The following is a 16883-nucleotide window of genomic DNA, read 5'->3' as shown; positions in this document are numbered from 1 at the left end:
CTGGGTTGTATTTAACCCAGCATTTTTTAGAGTGTATCATTTGTAAAAACAAAATGTTAAATGCTTGTTCTGTGTTGTTGTTTAGAAGAAATGGAGTCAAACCGCTGGGTCAAAACAACCCAATAGCTGGGTTTGTCCCTTTTTAACCCAGCATTTTTTTAGAGTGTACCCTGTCTTTGGCTAGGCAGAACCTCCGTCTTCAGCACTACGAAGTTTTGAACTTGGTAATCATGAAATTTTATGTCTTGGACATGACCACACAGAACAAACAAAGTTTTACACTGTTATAAACATGATGCTTATAGTTGGCAAGTCTCTCTCACCTCTGATAATCTCATATCTGAACTGTACACTCTAAAAAATGCTGGGTTAAATACAACCCAGTGCTGGGTAAAATAGGGACAAACCCAGCAATTGGGTTGTTTTGACCCAGCGGTTGGGTTACTACCCAGAAGATTGGGTTAAAACAACACAATTGCACTGACACAGACTTTAACAGGCAATGCAACTCTTCCAAAAAATCATCAATGGCTAAAGAAGGAACGCGTACAAGTTGTTCCAGTTTTAATAAAATTGCTGCTAAATTCTGAACACCACCACCAGGCAAATCGTTTCATTGCAGTCATTCAAGCATCACTGGCCTCACTACTGCCAAAATCTTGAACATCTTCAGGCTCTCTTAATTGGTAACTACACCGGGCTTAAAGTCATTTAGTGAATGTGGGTTGTGTTTTCTGTTTTTATGCGACTTGAAAGTTCCATATACATTTGATTGTAAATTACAGCCAGAAAACATGCAATGAACAGTTTCATTTCTCTTTAAATGACTATGAACAAAGTAATCTCTTTCAAGTGCAAGATTACTGCATACACACAAATGACAACTGAAGGTAGATCTTTGTTTGTCATTTACTCCTAAGTGTGCAGCATGATTTCTACGTCCATGAATCAGTAGAGCATTCCATGTCTTGAATGAACATGGACAGTCTGAATATGTACAAGAATATCGCCGACTACGACCATAATGCCTGTGCTGCAGTCTGTGATGTTTAAGTCATTTAGATCTTGCAGAAACTGCAATTCCATGATATCAAACACCACTGCCTCTTTTCATTTTTCATTTAAACATATTAATAGCAGCAGAAATGTATTTCAGGGAACGTACATACAAGAAAACGAAATATGATGCATTGCCTCTTTTCGTTTTCATTTTTTTAAAATATAGAACATATTAATATGTGGTTTAGGCAATGTGTCTACGTTCGTATTCTTAAAAAGAATAGCCCATTATAGGGATCGGTTGGTTTATCGATTCAAAAGCGTCATCAGAAGCGAACATTCATGCCAAATTTTCATGTTCAGTGTGAAAAGGCCTTGATACTTCATGGCTTTCAGATATTAAAACTAAAATTATAAATATTACTAAAATATTAAAATTATAAATAATACTAAAATTATAAATCTCCTTGGCTCGCGTTTTCGGTCTGCCACAATAGCATGCGTATGAATGGAAGTCAATGGAACCCTAATTAACAGTAGCATTCAGGTAAAATAACAGCCTACAAAAGAAACTGATTAAATGAATCAAATGTAAAATACTGCATAGTCTTCACTGTATAAACTGATGGATTAATGCTTATTAAAGCTACTGAAGTCATTCAAGCAGGAGCAGAGAGTAATGTTTCTCATTTCTTTTGTCATTTGATTATCATTAACTCTTTCCCTGCCAGCATCTTTTTTTTAAAGTTGCCAGTCACGGCCAGCATTTTTGATCTTGCCGTGAAATCTTCACAAAAGTTTAATGGCATACAGAATATTTTGTAAAATGAATATCCGTACATGCAATATCAAAAGAAAGAACAGAGCCTCTGCTTTGCAACAAAAAAATTCTAGCTTCATGTACGCTTTTTTTAAATCAACACTTGAATGTTGGTAAGTACAAGAGAGATCTTGCGTCTGGATTGTGATTAACGAAAATGCAACATAGAGGATTGTCTTGATACATCATAAGTGGAAGAATAACCATTTATTTTAAAAACAACAGTGAAGAACAAATTAAAAATACATTTCAGTCTTAGGGCTGGGCGATATAGCTAAAAAAATGTATCAACGATATAATATTTCATATCGTTCGGTATTGATAATTATTGACATTTTGTATAACCTTTTTTAAAACAAAGCAATCAAAAAAAGTTTACATTTAACCACTGTATTTTTTAATGAATCCAATTTATTGAGACAAACAAAAAAAAAATGTTTTGTTTTAACAGTCAAACACAAAATTAAAATTAAACAAATATCTCATTTCTAATGTTTTATATGCAGATTAAATGGGTCCTAAGCAAACTTTTAGCTTGTTTCCCGAGGCCACAGGAGGGTGCAATGAGCAAAATAATGCAGCACAATGTCAACGCAAGGAAATAACTGTCTATTATAACATGCATTACGTCTAAATTAACTCCTATAAATCAAACATAATTTCGTAAATTGCATAAATTATGAACAAAACAGCATTACTATTATGCATTGCTTAATACAAAGAGCCGAATCGCCCATCACACAGATTGCATTTAAAAACATATGAGACGCAGTGAAAATGAATAAACCTCCACAAATTCGTGATGCGTTTTCTAAAAGTTTAAACTGTTTTACGTTTGCATGCTTTCTATACATCTCTTGTGTGACACACGAGTGCAGCAGTCATATTTGTCCATCTAAAAAATTTGCTGAATATGTGTTCTGTGTGAATGGCTTGGTTTCAATTTTAACCTAATCAAGATCTTCTACGCATTGAGCTACTATATTTCTCTAATATCTTGAACGAAAAACGCAGCAACTGCTCTGCACTAGACTAATAAAACATTAAAATTCAACAACGTCACTTACATCATCATCACTGCATCTCGTGCTCCACTGATGACACTCCCTGACGCTGATTGTACTATTTTTGCATTCAAATGCAAATGTTTATTTTAAATTCGACTAATATTAATTTTTTTATTCACAATCTCATCACAGGCAGGCACAGCACTCACTTCAGCATGTGTTCATGTTTGTGTGTGCTGTCTGCGTCACTCTTAGCATGTGCCTATATCATGCACTATATCGAACATTTTTTCTATCGATATCGAAGGTGTATCGTCGATAAATATCAATACCGTTTTATTGCCCAGGCCTACTCAAGTCTCTCTTAAAAGTGTTACAGCCTCTTCAGCTTCCTGAACAAGAACGGTTTGTAAAAAGCTTCTACTTTCCTTCATGAAAGAGTAAGCAAACTACAAGTGATACATTTGCATTATAAGACAATAAAACATAATAAGAAAGCACAATAATATAATTTAAATCATAAAGCAAAATGAAATTTAAAAAAAGTTTTGACATTGTTCTTTGGGGAGGAAACTCCATCTTTGAGTTGATCTGAATCTCACAGTTGAATCTGCTGGTTTTGAAGATGATGAACTTTATTCAGTGTGAAAACTTCAGATGATGTTTTTTTTGTCACGTCACTTGTAATGTCTGGTTAGGACAGATTTATCCAGATGATATTTTATTGCTTGACGCATTATTGTGTCACATTTGGTGAGGACGCGGCATCAGATCTGAAAGTGCTGGATCTGAAGATTATCTACTTACTGTGATTGTTTTTTGTATGACTGTGTAGAGAAGATGAACGATTGAAACACTTCCCACATGCAGTGCAGTGATACGGTTTCTCTCCAGTGTGGATCCTCTCATGCCTTTTCAAATGTATTGACTGACTGAATCTCTTGTCGCAGTGTAAACACTTGTACGGTTTCTCTCCGGTGTGGATCCTCTCGTGTGTTTTCAGATTTTCTCGATAACGGAATCGCTTGTCGCAGTGTGAACACTCATAAGGTTTTGCTCCGGAGTGAATCCTCTCATGCAGTTTTAAACTGTTGGCTGAAGTAAAAGTCTTTTCACACTCAAAGCACATGTACTCTCTTACACCAGTATGTATTTTCTGATGTTCTTTTAAATGTGCTAGACGTGAAAAACTCCTCTCGCATAAAGAACACGAATATGGCTTCTCCTTTCTATGAACTTTCAGGTGCTTCTTCAGGTATGAAGCCCACAAAAATGTTTTTCCGCATTGATCACATGCGTACAATTTCTCTCCAGTGTGGATGTTCATGTGTCCTTTAAGATAAGATGACTGTTTGAAATTCTTGCCACATTGATCACAAGTGAACAGCTTCTCTCCAGTATGAACTCTCATATGTGTCGTAAGGTGTCCTCTTTGTGCAAAACTTTTCCCGCACTGATCACAAGTGTATGGTTTTTCTTCAGTGTGGACAATCTTGTGTGCTTTCAGATTTGCTGAACGATTAAATCTCTTGTCGCAGTCTGAACACTTGTACGGTTTCTCTCCAGTGTGGATCCTTTCATGTTTTTTCAGGATTCCTGACTTATTGAATCTCTTGTCACAGTGAGAACACTTGTAAGGTTTTTCTCCAGGGTGGATGTTCATATGCTCTGTAAGGTGTCCTCTTTGTGCAAAACGCTTCCCGCACTGATCACATGTGTACGGTTTTTCTCCAGTGTGGATCCTCTCGTGTGTTTTCAGGATTTCTGACCGACTGAATCTCTTGCCACAGTATGAACACTTGTTTGGTTTCTCTCCAGTGTGGATGTTCATGTGTCTATTAAGGCTTGCTGATTGTTTGAATGTCTTCCCACATTGATCACATGTGAATGGTTTCTCTCCAGTATGAACTCTCATGTGAACATCAAGACTATATTTGCTTGTCAAGCTCTTTCCACACTGAGTGCAGGTGACAGATTTCTGGGCTCCTCCTTTCTTTAAATCTTTCTGTTTGGTTTGAGAGCATCTCAAATGTTTTTCTCCAGTTTTGGCATTATTTTTCTCCTCAATTTCACTCAATTCTTTATTCTCATTATTTTCTTCAATCAACTCTGAAATAAAAGTAAAAAACAATTCATGTTTTAACTTTTAAAAACTATTTATTAAAACAGAAATGTGAAAGGAGATAAAAATTAACCTCAATATAACAGCAGAAAGCAGTAAATCATCTTGATGCAATTTTATAAATTACACACCCCTGAAACCTTCCATGAATGGGATAAATTGATCTTCAAATTATTACTTTTAAAACATTACAGGCACAAATCCCATGTTTCTATAGGGAGAACGCCCTGAGAATCCACAGCTGCCAAAGAAGTCTTCCATATCCAGCCTCAATGACTACCATCCCGTCATAGTCACACCTATCATCATGAAGTGCTTTGGGCGGTTCATTATGAGGCACATCAAGACCCTGCTGCTACTCTCACTGGTCCTGCTGCAGTTTGCATATCATCCTAACCACTCCACAGAAGTCGCTAATTCCACCTCACTCCATCTAGCCTTCACTCATCTGGACAGTAAGGACAGATATGTTTGAGTGATGTTTGTAGACCTCGGCATAGCATTTAGCCAGGGCCGGCGCATGCATTTAGGCGAACTAAGCAGCCTAGGGCGGCAGCAGGGTCAGGGCGGCAAAAGGACAGAGATTTTAGTTCATCTTTAGGACATTCTTTGGAATTATTGCACTCATATCAGGGTCATTGACGTACAAGGATTTTCGACAGGCCAATTTTTTATCTATTGTAATTGTTCAAACATTAAGAATGTTGTATACACAAATTCATATTAAAATTTAAAATGAAGTGATTTTAGTGTTTTTTCATCTAGATGAATTGGCCGTAGTCTTAAAAAATGTCATGTGGTGCGACCATATTATAATTAAATAATTTCCATAACATGATTAAATTTTTTTTTTTATGTTTTCAGTAATTAACGTGTTTAGAAAACAAAGTATTTGCATTTAATTTGAGTTTTTGTAGATAATGATCTCTTATTTTTGTTCTATAATTTCAGAGTTGCCTTCTTAAATGTAGTTAACAGACTTATTTTTCCTGTAAATTGTATAAAACTGAAAAATGTTTTAAAAATACCATTCACTTAAGCATACTGTAGCAGTGATTCATATTTCAACCACAGAAATGTGATATTTTATTTTAATTTAATACAGTTATTGCTATTATTGGTCGCACCACATGATGAGTGGTCGCTCCAAATGACACAAAGACCTTATATCATTAAAAATCTATTTAAAGAGACGTGTGAAAAACGCAGCACGTGGCATTAACTGCAGGCATTTCTTTAGCCCCAGTTATTTCAGTAATTATTGTATATTGGCTGCTCAAATTGACCCTTTCGAAGGCAGTCTGACATATTATAATGCCGAATCCGTCATTTTTGTCCAACAAACAAACCAGACAGTAGAGTAGATTAACGTCGATGGACTTGAACTTGAACCATGGTGTGTATTGACATCTTTTCACAGTTGAAACAAGATACCTTCGGATGTTCATTCATGTTTATTTTGTGCTAAGAATAGTAAAGATGAAGAGATGGCACTACAGCGATCTGTCACAACACGTTAAAGAGCCACAAATATTTGAACACTGAGACTTTCTGAGACTTGTTTCATACTAAAAGTAACCAGCTCTGTCTTGTCTGTCAGCTCATTGTCAGTGTCCTCTTTGCGCCGTGATGTATTTTTCAATGCGTGAGAACATGATGTATGGCATAAAAGTGCCATGATATGTCGGACGTAGCAACAGTAACTAAAGGGGGCAGGTCTTTGCGAAAGGTCCATTTAGAGTAGGGGGAGGTTGCTGGCTCAGGTTCTGAGATAACAACATTAACATCTTTCTTATAGTAGAAAATGGCATCTGGAGTTTGTGCTAGAGTGCAGAGTCAGAATTAACATGCTGCCTATGGTGAGCGTTTATTTTACTGTGCTTCGCAGTGGAATCTGGCAGAATAGATTTAAATAGTAATTAACAAATAAATAATAAAATTACTAATAAATGCATAATTACCAAACTAAAATTACATGCTCTGAATCTTTTTTTTTTTGCATTTTTTCTCATATTGTACAAAGAATAAACAAACTGTCTGAAATGACCCAAATTGCATAAACATCTATTCCAAATTATACTAAAATAAGATATTTTATGTATATAAACCATCAATTGAAAATATAAAAGCACAAAAACTGCCAATTTGGGACATATATCTATAATGGAATACACTCTGCAGTGGTCGCACCACATGATATTTTCAAATTCAGTCAAAATATACAAGCACAGAATTGGCCACCTTAACAGAACAAGCTAGCTTCCCACAAAAGGTCACTATGAAATTTGCACTGAGAACTACTCTCACCTGAAGAGAATGCAAAATATCTGCACTCATTACAAACACTGGGTTGTTGCGACTCTCCTGAACCAGGAGCTGGGTTACATAAAAACTACCCAAACACACAACAATGTTGCAATAAAATAACCATGATTTTTAGAGTATATGTGCATACTATAAAAGCAACTGATGCAAGCTGGTAATCATTTAAGTGGGTCCACTAATGGCACTTTTCCACTGCATAGTACGGCACGGTACGGTTCAATTTTGGGGGGGGTTTCCACTGGGTACAGTACCTGGTACTTTTTTTAAAACCACCTCGGTTGAGGTTCCAAGTGAACCGTATCGTTGCCAAAACGTGACATGTAAACTCTGCTGATCACGGATTGGCCGGAGAGAATCGTCTCTACCTGCGTCACTGAACTTGCAACACAAACACAACAGAACCGCTAGATTTAAATCAGCACAGCCAGCGAAGGATCGAACGCACCTATTTCGAATGAGCGCACCTTTTTTTTAAACAACCAAAAAGTGGCTGTTTCGTTGTCTGTTGAGGAAGTACAGACGTTCCTCTCGTTGATAGCAGAGGAGCGGATCCAGCGAGAGCTTGATGGGGCGACGTGGAATGAAAAAGTTTTTCAGGAGTCGCGGCAGTAGAGGTGGCGCAACTATAACGACATGTGAATAATCCCACCCACTCTAAAGCGATACTAAACTGCAGTGGAAACGCAAACGGAGCCGTGCCGTACTGAACCGTGCCTAGCCGAGTCGTGCCACGCAGTGGAAAAGCACCATTAATGATTGCGCGAATGCTCCATTACCTCTCCATCCTCTGTTCACTTGCCGGATCCGTCACCCCGCTTTATTCCGGGACCTCGCAATTTACAAATTAAACACTGTTCGTAGCGTTATAAATGATAAACACTAAATATCTAGGCTACCTGGCTACAAAAACAAAACACGGTTTTGGTCCAAAACCATGTTTTTTGGGGGGGGGATGTATGTGTATGTAGGCCTACGTGTTTGGATGTACGTGGATGTACATGGGCCTATCTAATAGATTACACCAGGGGTGCCCAAGCCTGTTCCTGGAGATCTACCTTCCTGCAAAGATCAGCTAAAGCCCTGATCAAACACAACTGAACCAACTTATTAGGATCTGAAGAACACTTGATCATTACAGACAGGTGTGTTTGATCAGGGTTGGAACTGAACTCTGCAGGAAGGTAGACCTTCAGGAACAGGGTTAGGCACCCCTAGATTACACTATACACTTGGTCCACCTGTGTCTCCCCCATGCTGTCTCTCACACTAGGCTATAATCTTGCCTTTCAGAAGCGCGTGTCGGGCTTTAAAACTCATCAGACGTCACCAGTAGCGAAAGTCATTTATGTCCGGATAGTTTTATTCATTTTGATGACATTTATTGAAGTAGCCTTGGCTACATGAGGGTGTTTTGCATGTGATATTGACACCACTCAGGATTACAAAACACTTTTGGAAATCGTGCCAAATAGTGCATAAAATTTATTTTAATAAATTTAGGGTAATTTCAAAGATGTTTACAAAAAAAAAGTTATGGCCGGACAGTCGCACCACATGATATTTTGACATTTTGAATAACAGAAAAATGACAAATAACTAATGTTTTTTGAAAAGTTAAAGTGAGTTCATACATGGGAGAGGTCCTTCATATATATGGCATGTTTTTTTATGCATTTAAACCCATTTTTAACTGAAAAAAATGCAATCGGACAGTAACTTTAGGAGTCACACGTCATTGACCCATCAACAAGTTATTCTAACTCTAAATTAACTTAGCTTCATAGTAATGCCGCTCCGGTGCTGTGCCCCACCTGGAAGTGTTCTGTTAATTCTGCTAAACTTTAATTAAAACTGAAACTGAACTGTATAAAAACTAAGGCTATACATCTGTCTAAATCTAAAATCACAAAGTAAAAACTAAACTAAAATTAACCAAATTATTAATGAAACTAATAAAAGAAAATTGAAAGTGATATTAAAATAAAAACGAATTAAAAAATACAAAACTATAATAACCCTGACACGAACATCTTTCATTGGTGCATGAGGAGGGGGGATCCACCAAATGAGGTTATCGGAATTCGGAGGTGCTGGACCTGGATCCAGCTTGTTCAAATTACACCGACTACGAATAGGGATTTCAGCTGTACGAGCACGGTTTACTAATGTTTTTTGAAAAGTTAAAGTGAGTTCATACATGGGAGAGGTCCTTCATATATATGGCATGTTTTTTTATGCATTTAAACCCATTTTTAACTGAAAAAAATGCAATCGGACAGTAACTTTAGGAGTCACACGTCATTGACCCATCAACAAGTTATTCTAACTCTAAATTAACTTAGCTTCATAGTAATGCCGCTCCGGTGCTGTGCCCCACCTGGAAGTGTTCTGTTAATGCTGCTAAACTTTAATTAAAACTGAAACTGAACTGTATAAAAACTAAGGCTATACATCTGTCTAAATCTAAAATCACAAAGTAAAAACTAAACTAAAATTAACCAAATTATTAATGAAACTAATAAAAGAAAATTGAAAGTGAAATAAAATAAAATAAAATAAAATAAAAACGAATTTAAAAATACAAAACTATAATAACCCTGACACGAACATCTTTCATTGGTGCATGAGGAGGGGGGATCCACCAAATGAGGTTATCGGAATTCGGAGGTGCTGGACCTGGATCCAGCTTGTTCAAATTACACCGACTACGAATAGGGATTTCGGCTGTACGAGCACGGTTTGAACAGATTTCGATGTCTCTTAGTGAAAATGAACTACAGAGACTTGTGCTTTCCGTGTCCTTAACAACGTTAGTCGAGCTGCTTACCTTGAAGCTTTATCACCTTCAGCAGTATTAAAGAAGCATTAAGAATAAAAACCAACCTTTTTGTTCTTCAGTATCTTCAGAGCAGTTCATTCTGCAGGGTTTGTGGGAGCAGCGTCACTGAACGTCTGTGTGGAAGAAGCAAATTTGTCAAAATCAGCTGTAAATCAGTTACTGAGGTTTTTTTATTTTAATTTTTTTTTAAGAGTGAGGAATTCTTTGAATCTTTGGAGAGACCAGAGCCTAACAAATACAAAGTGTTGCCTCTTTAGACATCATTATATTACTATTAAAAGTAGGGCTGTCGCGATTCGTCGATTTTATTCGACTATTTGATTTTTTTAAATCCTCGACTTCATTTTGCTTGCGTCGACTAACCGGCAAAATACCGGAAGTGGTGCATTTCACGGACGAGAATCCATAAAACACATTATTAGTCTGTTTTCCAAGGCTAATACAGTATATGCGCTTTCATTATTTACATGCGTGTAGGTTAAGTACGTGGCTCCATTCACAGTAGTTCCACAGGAACTGTTATCATTTATATGTGGAGCATCTCAAACTCCATCTCTGCATGTTGTTGTGGAAGAAGCAAATTTGTCAAAATCAGCTGTAAATCAGTTACTGAGGTTTTTTTATTTTAATTTTTTTTTAAGAGTGAGGAATTCTTTGAATCTTTGGAGAGACCAGAGCCTAACAAATACAAAGTGTTGCCTCTTTGTAAATCATTATATTACTATTAAAAGTAGGGCTTTTCGTCGATTTTATTCGACTATTTGATTTTTTTAAATCCTCGACTTCATTTTGCTTGCGTCGACTAACCGGCAAAATACCGGAAGTGGTGCATTTCACAGACGAGAATCCATAAAACACATTATTAGTCTGTTTTCCAAGGCTAATACAGTATATGCTCTTTCATTATTTACATGCGTGTAGGTTAAGTACGCGGCTCCGTTCACAGTAGTTCCACAGGAACTGTTATCATTTATATGTGCATCTGGGAACGCAACATGCGCCATTTCATCAGATTTGTAAAGTAAATAATTTATAAATCTACGCAAACACAGGAGAATACATCGCGGTTTCAAAATAAAAGCTCAAACCCTCACTCAGAGTTTAAACGTTTTGATGTCCACATATTCTTTTAACTACAGTGGCTATAGCATTTCTGTCCTAAAAAAATGGCCAGATATTAAAGATTAAGTGGATATTTGAATGAAATGGTGCTTGGTCAATATTAAACAAGTATTAGATCGCACAGCAATGTGTAAAAACAATCGTCAGGCCGTTGGCACCCTCTGCAGGCCTTTGTTGTAATGCGTGATGTACATCAGCTCTATGTATTTTAACAATTTTGTTCAATAAAACCATATGATTTCTTGCTTTTGATACTTTATTTGAATTAATTATTTCCTCACTGCTATTATATATGTATTTTAAGTAATTTTAAAGGCTATTGCTCATTTACATCTATTTTTATTACCACAAAAAAAAAATATTATAATTATAGGGCACTATGAAATCAGTTTTATTTCCAAATTCATTTTTCTATACTCTGTTTTAATGGTTAAATTCAATTTTATTAATCAAAAAGCCTGTCTAATTAATTGAGTTTTAGTTTTATCTTTACCAAATTCGGTTTTCCATTATTTTCTGGATTCCACTTTAATGGTTCCATTAAATTTTAATAATCAAAAGCATCTCCAATTAATTGATTTTATTAAAAAAAATAAATGAGAAAAGAAATACTGCACATTAGGGTTGTGACGGTGAGAAAATGTTCCTACTGGTTAATCAACGCGTAACAACACCGGTAATACCTTCCCTCTTTTCCTTCTCTTTTAAATAGCTTGTAAAAGCTGCGTGCGCATTTTACTTTCACTTTCAAATAGCAGCAATTCGGCGTAAAGCAGTTGTTCATTTTTAGCTTGTTTGAATTTCCCCTCTTTTCCTCGGTTACCTTCGCTTTTAAATAGCTTAAAAGCGCCGTTCGAAATAGCAGCAGTTCGGCGTCAATTGCTTGAATGCCACAACAAAATACAACGTCAAACTCACTTTAGCATATATATAAAACAGAGAACGTTTATTAACAAAACAAATAAAAATACGCTATGCCTAATATAAAATAACAAATAACTTACATAATTGTTTCAATCTATAAGAATAATCAGCCGACACTACCAGTCAAAAGCTTTTGAACAGTAAGATATTTAATGTTGTTGTTTTTTGTTTTTTTTAAGAATTCTCTTCTGCTCACCAAGGCTGCATTTATTTGATCCAAAGTACAGCAAAAACAGTAAAATGTTGAAATATTTTTACTATTTAAAATTGCTTTCTATTTGAATAGATTTTAAAATGTAATTTATTCCTGTGATCATACATAGCTAAATTTTCAGCATCATTACTCCAGTCTTCAGTGTCACATGATGCTTCAGAAATCATTCTAATATGCTGATTTGCTGATTATTGATATTTAAAACAGTTGAGTAAATTTTTTTTTCAGGATTCTTTGATGAATAGAAAGATCCAAATATCAGCATTTATCTGAAATAAAAAGCTTTTGTAACATTATACACTATTCCATTCAGTACAATTTTTATTATTGTTTTGGAAAGAAATTATAGAAATTAATACTTTTATTTAGCAAGTATGCTTAAAATTGATCAAAAGAGACGATAAAGGCATTTATAATGTTACAAAAGATTTCTATTTCAGATAAAGTGTTCATATTGATATCGGAATTATATTGTATTGACCGAAATTAAGAAATATATCGTGATATAAATTTTGGCCATATCGTCCAGCCCTACGAGATGGACACTTGCTTCTTGCACTTTATGTTGCACTTCACTTTTGGATTTCATTTGGTTTAATGAAATATAGTTTAATAAAATATTCTTAAGTAAAATTGTTGATTTTTTTGAGGGAAATTAATCGTTTAGTTTAAATTAATCGATAAATTAGTCGATAGATTAATCGAAATAAAAATGGTCGTTAGTGGCAGCCCTAATAACAGTGTCGACACAAAAAGCACATCAATTTAAAACGCTCATTCAGTAACAATGCGGTAATTTACATTCTATGCATTTCTGTTTTGTATTTCTATTGTCCATATGGCATATATATAATTTTGCCTCCTGTATTAAAATATAACGGTCATTTCTGTTTCGTATTTCTATTGCCCATATGGCATATATATAACTTTGCCTCCTGTATTAAAATATAACGGTCATTTCTGTTTCGTATTTCTATTGCCCATATGGCATATATATAACTTTGCCTCCTGTATTAAAATATAACGGTCATTTCTGTTTCGTATTTCTATTGCCCATATGGCATATATATAACTTTGCCTCCTGTATTAAAATATAACGGTCATTTCTGTTTCGTATTTCTATTGCCCATATGGCATATATATAACTTTGCCTCCTGTATTAAAATATAACGGTCATTTCTGTTTCGTATTTCTATTGCCCATATGGCATATATATAACTTTGCCTCCTGTATTAAAATATAACGGTCATTTCTGTTTCGTATTTCTATTGCCCATATGGCATATATATAACTTTGCCTCCTGTATTAAAATATAACGGTCATTTCTGTTTCGTATTTCTATTGCCCATATGGCATATATATAACTTTGCCTCCTGTATTAAAATATAACGGTCATTTCTGTTTCGTATTTCTATTGCCCATATGGCATATATATAACTTTGCCTCCTGTATTAAAATATAACGGTCATTTCTGTTTCGTATTTCTATTGCCCATATGGCATATATATAACTTTGCCTCCTGTATTAAAATATAACGGTCATTTCTGTTTCGTATTTCTATTGCCCATATGGCATATATATAACTTTGCCTCCTGTATTAAAATATAACGGTCATTTCTGTTTCGTATTTCTATTGCCCATATGGCATATATATAACTTTGCCTCCTGTATTAAAATATAACGGTCATTTCTGTTTCGTATTTCTATTGCCCATATGGCATATATATAACTTTGCCTCCTGTATTAAAATATAACGGTCATTTCTGTTTCGTATTTCTATTGCCCATATGGCATATATATAACTTTGCCTCCTGTATTAAAATATAACGGTCATTTCTGTTTCGTATTTCTATTGCCCATATGGCATATATATAACTTTGCCTCCTGTATTAAAATATAACGGTCATTTCTGTTTCGTATTTCTATTGCCCATATGGCATATATATAACTTTGCCTCCTGTATTAAAATATAACGGTCATTTCTGTTTCGTATTTCTATTGCCCATATGGCATATATATAACTTTGCCTCCTGTATTAAAATATAACGGTCATTTCTGTTTCGTATTTCTATTGCCCATATGGCATATATATAACTTTGCCTCCTGTATTAAAATATAACGGTCATTTCTGTTTTGTATTTCTATTGTCCATATGGCATATATATAATTTTGCCTCCTGTATTCAAATATAACGGTAATTTCTGTTTTGTATTTCTATTGTCCATATGGCATATATATAACTTTGCCTCCTGTATTAAAATATAACGGTCATTTCTGTTTTGTATTTCTATTGTCCATATGGCATATATATATAATTTTGCCTCCTGTATTAAAATATAACGGTCATTTCTGTTTTGTATTTCTATTGCCCATATGGCATATATATAATTTTGCCTCCTGTATTAAAATATAACGGTCATTTGTTTTGTATTTCTATTGCCCATATGGCATATATATAACTTTGCCTCCTGTATTAAAATATAACGGTCATTTCTGTTTTGTATTTCTATTGCCCATATGGCATATATATAATTTTGCCTCCTGTATTAAAATATAACGGTCTAGAAATATTGAAAGGAATATAATGTAATTTCTTCTGAATATAAGAATTAAAAAAGCGATGACTCCCATCTTCATGAACAACTATAAATACACTAGAGGCACACAATATCTAACCATAGTTTGATTTTCTAATAAAAACATTCATAGCAATAAAAGTAATTAAATTATTAACATCTTATAGTTTTATGTGCAGAAACTGAGTGATCATAAAATCTTCTTTAAACAGAAATGTGTGTTCATATTATAGATTTAAAATGTCCCAAGTTACTCACTATTAAGTATTTAGCGGCGTCTGTTCTTAATTTTAACCCTGTTAAATAACTATATCAAATTTGATGTGCCAAGATCAACCTCAAAACGTAACGATAAATCTCAAAATATCGTTTTAAATACAATCGCAGCAACAACTCGCATCCCTCTCGCGAACATCTAAACAATCATTCACACAAACACAAAAGCACTCGGGTCTTAAAGAATTGAGCCTGTTTTCCTCACATGCGTGTTGCCTGCTGTTCCGAGTGTTTAAGTCAGCAAACACACAAACCGCGCAGTACTCGATGAAAACAAGACCTCGCATATAGTTTCATGAACAAACAGTGTAAGGAGTATTTTACTAATACTCTGAATATAGCGAAACACCACCAACTGCTCACCTCGCCTCAGAAGTCAACACCGAGTAAGCAACGCGCGCTAGTGATGACGTCATCGCAGCGCGGCGAGATCGACAGCAGATTTAAAAAAAAAAATGTATTATACTTTTTTTTTTTTTTTTGCATTTCAAGCATCATAACAGAACAAAATAGGCTAACATAACCACAACTGTAAGTCCTCACAGACTCAAGACATTCATCTTGAGACATGGGACAAAACAGGGTCCAGCAAGGGTAACTGCTATTAGGTTTAAAAATAAAAATATTTTCAATTTTAAATGTCATGAGGGATTAATAATAGAATGTATTTAACACAATTATCACCTTCAATTTAAAGTTCATGCATGGCTTTGACCAACAGATGGCGCTAGCGTGCTGTCACTCTTGCGTTGCGCATGCCTTGAGTAAGTCTTTTTTTTTTCTTTTTTTTTGTGGATTAGGCTAAATCATTATTACGATTATTACGAAAATTATTACGAAAGTTTCTCATTATTACGAGATACTAAGTCATTATTACGAGAAAATAAGTCATTATTACGAGAAAGTTTCTCATTATTACGAGATACTAAGTCATTATTACGAGAAAATAAGTCATTATTACGAGAAAGTTTCTCATTATTACGAGATACTAAGTCATTATTACGAGAAAATAAGTCATTATTACGAGAAAGTTTCTCATTATTACGAGATACTAAGTCATTATTACGAGAAAATAAGTCATTATTACGAGAAAGTTTCTCATTATTACGAGATACTAAGTCATTATTATGAGAAAGTTTCTCATTATTACGAGATACTAAGTCATTATTATGAGAAAGTTTCTCATTATTACGAGATACTAAGTCATTATTATGAGAAAGTTTCTCATTATTACGAGAAAATAAGTCATTATTACGAGAAAGTTTCTCATTATTACGAGAAACTAAGTCATTATTACAAGAAAGTTTCTCATTATTACGAGATACTAAGTCATTATTATGAGAAAGTTTCTCATTATTACGAGAAAATAAGTCATTATTACGAGAAAGTTTCTCATTATTACGAGAAACTAAGTCATTATTACAAGAAAGTTTCTCATTATTACGAGATACTAAGTCATTATTATGAGAAAGTTTCTCATTATTACGAGAAAATAAGTCATTATTACGAGAAAGTTTCTCATTATTACGAGATACTAAGTCATTATTATGAGAAAGTTTCTCATTATTACGAGAAAATAAGTCATTATTACGAGAAAGTTTCTCATTATTATGAGAAAGTTTCTCATTATTACGAGATACTAAGTCATTATTACGAGAA

At 34.7% G+C, this 16883-nt stretch overlaps 1 protein-coding gene across 1 annotated transcript; it reads right to left on the bottom strand.

Moving 5' to 3' along the window:
• Positions 1-3199: 3199 nt before the first annotated feature.
• On the bottom strand, positions 3200-15516 carry LOC107570392 (zinc finger protein 429-like). The gene is made up of 4 exons (XM_016256622.1): positions 15430-15516; positions 10157-10225; positions 3765-4935; positions 3200-3218 (listed from the first exon to the last, which is right to left on the bottom strand). Exons 2-4 carry the CDS (start codon positions 10188-10190, stop codon positions 3200-3202), a joined length of 1224 nt encoding a protein of 407 aa, XP_016112108.1. The 5' UTR covers positions 10191-10225; positions 15430-15516.
• Between the last annotated feature and the right edge of the window lie 1367 nt (positions 15517-16883).

Source organism: Sinocyclocheilus grahami, unplaced genomic scaffold, assembly GCF_001515645.1.
Source record: "Sinocyclocheilus grahami isolate Dianchi unplaced genomic scaffold, SAMN03320097.WGS_v1.1 scaffold1452.1, whole genome shotgun sequence".
Lineage (NCBI taxonomy): Eukaryota > Metazoa > Chordata > Actinopteri > Cypriniformes > Cyprinidae > Sinocyclocheilus > Sinocyclocheilus grahami.
This window is presented reverse-complemented; position numbering and strand designations above follow the sequence as displayed.

Bases quoted from the DNA above. Each gene is read 5' to 3' on its own strand.
- LOC107570392 (XM_016256622.1), bottom strand. From the start codon at position 10,190: ATGAACTGCTCTGAAGATACTGAAGAACAAAAAG. The intron at 4,936-10,156 runs GTTGGTTTTTAT...CTTTTATTTCAG, and splicing joins AGATACTGAAGAACAAAAAG to AGTTGATTGAAGAAAATAAT.